Here is a 9,677-nt window from a genome sequence, read left to right as displayed (position 1 = left end):
AGGGGTGGGCTGGGTTGAACATTTTGTAACCCATATAAAATATGGGCTGGCCCGGCCCTACCCATATTTTTTCAACCCACGAGCTAGGGCCGGGTTGAGCCGGGCCGGCCCATATTGACAGGTCTAATTTCTCCACCGTTCTTCATCTATTCTTAGTTGCATGCTTATTTCTTGCTGGTTAATTTTTATCTTTTTGACACCTAAATATCTTAAGATGAGAAATAATATATTTTTGTTTTTCTGATATTTCTGCAGGGAATTATTTTGAAAGAAAATGGCAATGTTGGAGATGCAGAGAGGATGTTTATTCAAGTGAGTACATGATCCTATTTGGTGACTTAATTTGTATTTGTGGATACAAAAGCATGTCTGACTTGCTCTTTGGGTAAATTGTTCCATGGTACCAAATGACAATCTTCTTGATCAGAATGTTCTGAAGTTACAGATTATGAGACCCTCACATAAGTTTATTTCCTTATCTTCCCCCTAAAATCTCTACCTCTAGGCGTCCTACCTAAACCTAGACCTAACTAATGTGGGATGACATCACTTGGTACTTCATTTTATTTGCAGAAACCAATAGGCTTAGCACATTGGACCATAGATACAGGGCAACAATCAACGAACAATGTGACAAAAAGACCAACAATAACTAGGGTTTTCTTTAACCTGTAAGGCATCCAATCCACCCTAGAACCAATTAACTTTAGTTCTAGAGGACGAATCTGAATATCAGGCCACAACCTGAACTTAGCCAATGTGTTAGAACATCTCTTAACCCATGTGTATTATACATGCAATAATCCCCAACAAGGTATAGAAAATTTGAGCAACTATTAGACTTGCTTAAACTACTCTTTAATTGAACATATCTACTGTAAAATTCTATATGTTAATAGATTGATCCGATTGGCAAGGGGCTAATAGTACCATATCAATGTTTGGTGCTTCACAGGCTCGATTTTTTGCCCCAGAGAAAGCTAAAGCACTTGTTGATCGCTATTCAAGATAATGAAAGTTGTGACTGCTGGTTTCTGTTTACAAGCCGCTTTGATGTGAGTCAAATCTCCATATAGTATTTAAAGATATAATTAACTATGATGGCAATGCAATTTTTTTAATAAAAAATTCTCTAAATCAGCAACATTAAACTTTGTAAGGCACCTGAGTATTTGATTTATTGATTAGTGCATTATCCTTCTGCCTAAAGAAGAGGATCCGAATCCCTCTTCTCCCAATTAAAAAAAAAATTTATAAGAAAAAAAAATGCTGCAAGAATGGCATGTTTCACTAATTCACTTATCCACTTGAATTTTTCATATGCAAAACATGTGATGTAGGTGTCATGTTACACTGGCAGAACAATAGAATTCCTGCCAAATCCCATTTATACATGGGAATCTGCACATCTGAAAGAACAAATATTGCACACAGACACACGATGTGCTTAAGTAGGTTTGTTGAGAAGTAATTAAAGTTACATTTTTTTTGTTGTTTTTTTTTTCTTCTTTTCTTGGCCAAAAGTTACTGTATTACTTAAGTTTGATAGACTATTTACCATGAAAAGTTACTGTATTGAGGGTCATGTATAATTGAGATAAATTAGAAATAGAGAAGCTTATGGATGTGGTGTTTAGATTTTGAACCTTTTATTACCGGATTCATTTCATTGTATCTGTACATGAACTAAAAGCACACACAACTTTGTTGGCAATTAGGATTCCAAAATACGTTGGAACATATTTTTAATTAATTTTAGCAAAATCCAGAATGAATATTTACCTTTATTAATATGCTTTTACGCATATAAATAGGATTCGAAAACGATCTCAAACTTCAAAGCCAGAAAAAATATTAAGAGTATCAAAGCAACACTTCACTAAACGCTGAAGCTAACCATAAATACTCACTCACCTCAAAATTAGAACTCAGATCTCTCATAATCTCCAAAATTCATATTCAACATTAGAGAGATACCCAAAGCATTTTTGAAAATTAAATTCAATTTTCTTAAGCAGTGGGGAGAATGTTTTTCTCCTTTTTCTATTGAATTTAAGGGCTGATGGGGTTTTCTTGAGTGCTTGTTCAAACATTGGAAGCTTTAGGAAGGACTTTTGACCATAAGGTGTCAAAAGTTTTTTAGGTTCATTTGCTATGCACTCTTAAATTCTATTTGATTTGTTATGTACAATTCTAAACTCGTACTACTAATTAAAAGTTAGACCTCTTACATTTTAATGATCACAATTAAGTATCTCAATTTCTATAAGATGCAAGTACCTCAATTTCTATAAATATGAAAATTGTGTAAGTTTTAAATTGTCACGAAATGGTAAAGATTGGGAGAATAAATACCACAAAAATTGGCAAAAAATAAGGAGTGGCTGGACACTCCCTTTCCAGTTTCGTGGGCCTATATTTGAACAACCCTCCTCATAAAATTTCGATATTGAGTAATCTTTTCTTTAAAAAAAAAAAAAACGGAGTCTACTTTCAAATGAAACTATTGGCACTAAAAAACTCAAAATACTTTTCAAATTATGCAAAAAATACTCGAGGTATGTCAAATTTCAGCACATGCTCTATATTTTAGTCCTATCTTATTGAATGTTCAATCATATTTGAGCTTATAATATATCAAAACAAAAGTACTTGAATGAAATTCTTAATCATATAAAATATGTTTAATAATTTTTTAGTTCTGAAAAATTGTGAGTTTATAATCAGACAACCTTGTATGATAGAAGTAAAAATTCTCTAAATGTTATGAAATATAATTTGAAAAAACAATTATAAGAGAGAGTGTTATGAAATATTGTTTTGAGTGTATATTTATAAATGGAGTGGTTTATTTATAAGCTAATAGTCTCTTATATAGATAGAATCTACAAGATAAAGATAATATTAAAAGATTTAATTTGGGTGGATAATAGTCAAATTAAACCCTAACCTTAATCAAATCTAATCTACACCAAAATCTAGATAAACATAATCAAATCTAAGAGTTTGAATCAAATTAGACTTTTATGTCTAGCCGGCCGGGCTGTTTGACTTGTTTGGATTGCTTGGCTTGGTACGAACTCTTGAATCATAACATAATGGATGTTCACACATATATCCAAAACACTCCACATTGAATGTTTATTGTATTAAGAATATACCGTATTAAAACCTTTCTAGGAAAAAACTTCAAGGGAAAAAATCCGAGTGAAGGAAAAAGAGTACAAAATTCATTTTAAAAATACACTTTGAAATATTATCTCATTAAAAACCTTACCAAAAAAAACTCAGTGAGAAAAACCTTACTAAAAGAAAAGAGTAAGAGTACATATTTTACTCTCTCTGATGACTGTATTATTTGAAATCTTTAAAACAACATATTCCAATCTTTTGTATCGATTTTCATATGTTGCAATAAGAAGTGCTTTGGTGAATAAATATGCTAGATTGTCACTTGAATAAATTTGCTGAACATTAGTATCACCTATTTCTTGGAGATCACGAGTGAAGAAAATATTTGACGAAATATGTTCTATCTTATCGTGTTTAAAGTATCATTCTTTTAACTGAACTATGTAAGTGATATTATCCTCATATAACATTGGTGGAATTTTCTTCTTAGTTGACAAGCCATGCGTTTCTCAAATATGTTGAATTATAAATTTTAACAAGACACATTCACAACTTGTCTCGTGAATTACTAAAATTTTTACATGGTTAGTAGAATTAACAACTAAAGTTTGTTTTGCAGAACGCTATGAAATAGTTGTACCTCCATATATGAATAAGTAACCTATTTGAGATTGAGCTTTATATGGATTAAATAAATATCCTGCATCTGCATAGCCAATTAAATCTAATTTTAAAATATTTGAGTAACATATTCCCATTTTCATTGTTCATCAGAGATATATATTCCATTCCGTGTCTTCTAGTTGGAGAAGAACTATATATTGCTAATAAATTTACAAAAAATGATATATCAAGTTGTCTATTGTTAGTAAGATACATTAGTGCTTCGATTACATTGAGATACGGTAACTCACGGTAACTCAGGACGAAGAAGTTCTTCATCATCCTCAAGAGATCAAAAAGGGTTCTTCTTCACATCTAGTGACTTTACAACCATCAATAAACTTAATGGATGTGCTTTGTCCATATAGAATTGTTTTAGCACTTTTGTTATGTAATTTGATTGATGGACTAAACATAAAAATAATATACCAAAGTAAGATATTATTTTGTTGCTTGCTAAATTAACAAGATATTTACATTTAAGATTTTCTCAATTTAGCAAAGATATCATGCAAGTGCACATCGTCAACAAATAATATAGTGATAAGAAAGTATTGTTTCCCAAAAGAGTTGGTTCAATAATTGTTGCAAGTAAAATTTAATGAATAATTAATGGATTAAGGTCTAGGACTATGGTTTCAGCTAATACTATAATTGGATAATAGATTAGTTAATGACCTTCTTTGTATAGAAATCCATGCTAGTCTAGGATTCACTAATTTATATGATTCTCCATAGAGATATCATATAATTACCTAACTCAATTTACCCCCTATATGGCTATAGAGAATTAAATCAAGCCACTTACCTTCAGTCTAAGTCCTATTAATAGACTATGCGTAATTAATAGGTTTATGTCTACCCTATCAATTTATCACCCACTCAATTCTTGAAATGAATGAACACACATTATCCAATTCTAGGTCAGTTTAGATTACTTTTGTCAAACATTATCTAAACACCCAATCTCATCTTGTTGGTGATCAATCAATAAAAGAGGAAATAAATATAGAATTGAATAAGCACAGATAAATTTATAAAGAGTATGCAACAACCAACCCACTGATAACTCTATTATATAGAGTTATTTTGAGTCATTTTGGGAGCTTAAGTAGCTAGATCTTTGAGATTTTAGGTTCGAATTTTAGCATTATAGGTGTTTTTTTTAGTTTAAGTTTGATTACTTGTTAAGTGATTAATTTAAGTTATTTAGTTAAATTTTAAGTTATTTTATTTTAAATTACTTTAAGAGTAGTTATTGCTAATTTCTCTTATGACTTTTGTAGGAAATTGATGAAAAAGACTCATTTGAGGAAAATCAGTGCAAGTATGGTGATAGCTTCATTCGTATATATTTCAGTATTTTGACCATATCTCTTTCTAAAAAACTCCAAATGAGGTGATTCTTAGACCAATAGAATTATAAGAAGAAGGGATACAATGTTTATGTTCACCAAGTTGCCCAGTTCTGATTGGATCATGGTCAAAATATTTGTCAAAGTCGGACCACTGCAGCAGTATGTAAAGACTGAACATGATGCGGTATTTGGAGCAAATCTTTCAATACAGAAGTCCAATTGATTGATTTTTGATCCATTGGAAATTTAAGAGACAGGATAAAACTTTTATGTTTACTACTTTGCCCAGTTCTTAACATATCAGGGTGAAACTCACGTTTGAATTGATAGACTGCCACAGCGCTGGGAGAACAGGCTGTAGCGTTTATGAAAAGAAGCACACATACAAAATTCCAGAGAGCTCAGCGCTGCAGCGCTGGAGAAGTAGCGCCGCAGCGCTGCGCGACTTTCCAAAAAAAATAAAAGACATTAACGAGATTCAAAAATTAGGTTATTGAGCCTATTAGGAGCCTTTTTCAGAGATTTTGCAGAGGAGGCAGCAAGCAACTATTCTGGAGATTGGAGCCAAGAACAAAGCAAGGAAACAAGAGAATTGGAGAGAGAATCAAGATCATAAATCTCTAACTATTAGTTTTCTCTCTTACCTTTGTGTTTTTCTTATTTTCTTTGACTTAGATTCATGGCTAATCTTTGGATATTGTCTTTATTAGTATTATGAGCTAATTTATTTTTCTAGGATTGCAATTGAACTCACATGTAATCTAGATTTAATCACTTCTTGCTATTTTTCAATGGGATTTGAATTGTTTATTCCAATTTGTTCTTAATGCTTTAATTGCTTGGCCACCAATTAAATTGATCTAGAAACCTAAACAAACTTGGGAAAGGGAGTTTAGTGTAGACTAAAATGGGATAGCATATGATCATATTAATTGATTTGCGTATAGGATAGGGATATACCTATAGGCCATATGTAGCCAGATTAGAGCCTGAACTTAATGAGTTTGTTTTAATTTCAATCACATAGGGTATAGTGTTTTGGTTAAAATAGATATTTTTAAAGATGAGTCGGGAGACCCTTATAAATAATTTAGGACTCTAGGTTACATTCAAACCATTGAGATAAGTTAAGGAAGAGGGGTAAGATTTAGATGAAGTGTGAGGGATATTGTATACTAGGCTTGTTTGATTTGATATTTTTGAGTATTAATTATTTGATTTTTCTTAATTTAATTCTGCTATAACTTAGTTTGATTTGATATTATTTTGATATTGTTTGGATAAGATTAATTTGCGATAATTTTAGTACTTAGTAAACTTTTAGATCATTTCCCTGTGGGATCGATACTCTACTTGCTAATATACTTGTCTATTCGATACGTATACTTGCGTAGTAGAATTTTAACTGACACCCACATATCCAATCTATATATTAACAACCTTTATAATCCTAACTAGAAAATTTAGCTCAGCATATTTATAACACAATTTGGTGTTTTCAAAAAATAATTCATTCCTACAAAAAGTAAAGGCAGAGAGAGAAAGATAGAACTAGTGGAAGAAAATGAGCTAAAGTAGATGATTAAAAGCCCCCAAAAATCCTTGATTCGTCTCATTTTCTTTTTGTAGAAAGCCTTCTCCTTTTTTCTTTGTTCAAAAACTTTTTTCTCTTTTTTTTCTCAACCCTAAAAAGGCATTTATTTAAGCCTCTCTTTGTAGCCTTTTGATCTGAGAGATCTGAAGGTGTAAAATTTTCTTTATCTTCCGTGGCAGTGCTGGGAGGTTGGTGCTGTAGCACCATAACTTCTACTTTAGATGCTTGTTGGCTGACCAGGACAACATTGTGGCATTAGGAGGTTGGCATAGTGACACCATAGCTTTTGCTTTGGATGCTTGCTGGCTAATCGAGATGGTGTTGTGGCGTTGAGAGCATGGCGCCGTAGTGTCGTGCTTGCTGTTTCATGCCTTATGCCTTCCAACTTCCATGCTCTCCCTTGGTACAATTTAGTCACTTCCCATTTGATTTTGGCCATGATCTGATTAGAGCTAGTTGAAGTAATCAACATAAAAGTTGTAAACCTTTCACTTAGCTATCTAGTGGTCCAAAAATCATAATGATCGAGCATTGTAACTCAAGTTATGCTCAGAAAACCATAACATGTTCAACATACAATAGCGCCAATCCTTCCTTGCATAATTCATTGCACCTTCAGCCATCTTTTTCATTTATAGATATGCAAAACAAGGAGCAAAATCAATAGAAACTCAACGTAACATTTTAACACATAATCGAACTAGAATAACTAACCTTAGATCAACTCAACATGCTTTTATTTAATAAAAGAAAAAGCAACTAAGTCAACTTAAACTACACCTTAAACTCAAGAACTTTGGCATTTTAGCACTTGAAATATGACAAGATAATTCTATGTAATGGAGTTATCACATTCCTAAATAAAATGCTAACTATGAAAATAGAAGGAAAATTATTTTTCCTAAGTGTAAAATAATAAATTAATATAAAACTATATTCTTAAGGCAAATATAAGCAATAAATTATAATGCAAAAAATAAAAAAATACTTAAAGAATTTATAGTAGTTCAACTTTTTCAATGCTTACGTCCACTCCTTTGGTAACTAAGGAATTTCAACCAATTATCAAGAATTTTTGCTTTTTAACGAGACAAAGTAATAACCCTCACACAATCCACAAAGCGATTCTTGCTTTTTAATGAGATCAAGTGATAACCTTTACAATGACTTTTTCATGAGATCAAGCGATAACTCTTACATAATACATAAAGGGTTTCTTGCTTTTTAATAAGATCAAGTGATAACCCACCAACAATGATTTTTAAGGCTCAACCATAAATCTTCACAAATAGCTTTTCAAGGTTAAGCTAGAACCTTTACAATAGGGTACAAATTTCTACAAGAAAAGGCCTCTACAAAGGTTTGATGCTAGAGATTTTAGCTTGGGTTTAGTAAAAGAAGAAATATTAGCTCAAATGAAGCAACTATTCAACTTTGTAAGCTTGGTAAAAGACTAAAATGAAGCTAAAGAGTGAGGATAAGCTTTGGAGGTCTCTCTAGGGTTTGAAGCTTTGGTTCAAGTCTTCTATTTCTTCTAAATAGCTCAAACGCATCTATTTATAGCTAAGGTGAAGTTTGATGGCGTTAAACACAAGTTTGAATCAAATCTGACCATTGTTGAGGCTTGAAGGTCAACTACAATGCTCTTATGGTCAACTATGTTCTTCAAATTTCTCAAATTAGGGCTCCATAGTCGAGTATAATCTTCTTTTACTCTATTTTTTTCTCGAAAGCATGTATTTTGCAAATATGAGCTGCTATAGTCGACCATGTCTCCTCTATGGTCTATGTAAAGTTAACTCTTTGATACTTTTGACTTGTTAGGGTCGACTATACTTGGGCCAAGGTTGACTATGTCTATTCAAAACTTCATTTTCTTGAGCTTTTTGGAATATGGTCGACTATTGACACTTCAAGGTCAACTATGGCTTTATATTCTTCAAGTTTTACATTCTTTCTACCTTTGGATCAACTTGAACCTCTCTAAAATTGACTCTTGACTTATGTCCTAAGGTTTCCTTAGCTTTTGGCCCTTCTCTTTAGCTATTTCTTCCTTACCTTGTTCCTACATTCAAATAACAGGATGTAACTCAAGGCTAACACTTTCTTCTAGCCACTTTCATCAAACACTCAATCTTCTAAAAACTTAACTTCCTTCAATGACAAATAACATAAGGTTTCCATTATAAATACTTGGTTTTCTAATAAAATCCTACATTGATAATCATCTATCCTTTCATCAATATTTTTCAGCAAATCTTCCATCCAAAATTAGTAAATAATCTAACTCTAACTAAAGGATTTAAACTACCGCTAGCCAGAGTGAAAGGTAACTTTACTTTGGTGAGCTTAAGAGTTCCAAAACCAAACCAAATCCTAAGTTTTAGATGAACAAAAACAAATTCACCAAATTCATAAGTTCAGCAAACCAAAACCATGAGTTTAGAGATTCAAAAAGATGAAACTTTACCTTCCACAATCTCAAAAAATCAAAATATGAACTTGAGAATGACTTTTAAATGCTTCAAATCCATAATTTTGATGAAGATGAGAGTTAAGAGAAAAGAGAGTCGAAGGTGGCTGGGTTTTACTGAAAAAGATGTTTTTTCCAAATAAGGAAAAGTCTAAGGTTTTAAAGCTCTTAAATGTGTAAAAAGTCCAAAATAATCTTTTTTTTTTCAAGTTTGCACCTAAATTATTGATAGTTTTGGCTTGACTTGCCATCTACTTGGCTTAAAATTATTTGTTTTGATATTTTTTTTTCTTTTCACTTTTAATGATACTTGATAAACTTCAACAAATGTTTTGTCATACAATAAGCTCATGACCAATGATCTTTCATGCCACATCGATGACAAGATATTTTTTATAATTTTTTATTCAGTCTATTTTTGTATTTTTATTCTATCTCTTCACTATTCATCTCTACT

General features: G+C 31.8%; 1 protein-coding gene across 2 annotated transcripts in view; it reads left to right on the top strand.

Moving 5' to 3' along the window:
• LOC110426314 (Tetratricopeptide repeat (TPR)-like superfamily protein) overlaps positions 1–1,644 on the top strand; it is a 17,990-nt gene extending 16,346 nt beyond the window's left edge. Inside the window, exons 14-16 of one of the 2 annotated variants that reach the window (XM_021441518.2) lie at positions 256–312; positions 956–1,055; positions 1,341–1,644. In XM_021441518.2, the coding sequence (XP_021297193.1) occupies positions 256–312; positions 956–1,012 (114 nt within the window). In that variant the 3' untranslated portion in view covers positions 1,013–1,055; positions 1,341–1,644. Of the gene's footprint in view, positions 1–255; positions 313–955; positions 1,196–1,340 lie in introns of those variants that run through there. The other variant, XM_021441516.2, reaches the window with a different exon arrangement.
• The last annotated feature ends 8,033 nt before the right edge of the window (positions 1,645–9,677 follow it).

Source organism: Theobroma umbraticum, unplaced genomic scaffold (genome assembly GCF_002168275.2).
Source record: "Theobroma umbraticum cultivar Fairchild unplaced genomic scaffold, ASM216827v3 scaffold_55.0, whole genome shotgun sequence".
NCBI lineage: Eukaryota > Viridiplantae > Streptophyta > Magnoliopsida > Malvales > Malvaceae > Theobroma > Theobroma umbraticum.
Note: the sequence above shows the minus strand (reverse complement) of the source record. Positions and strands in the feature narration are given on the sequence as shown.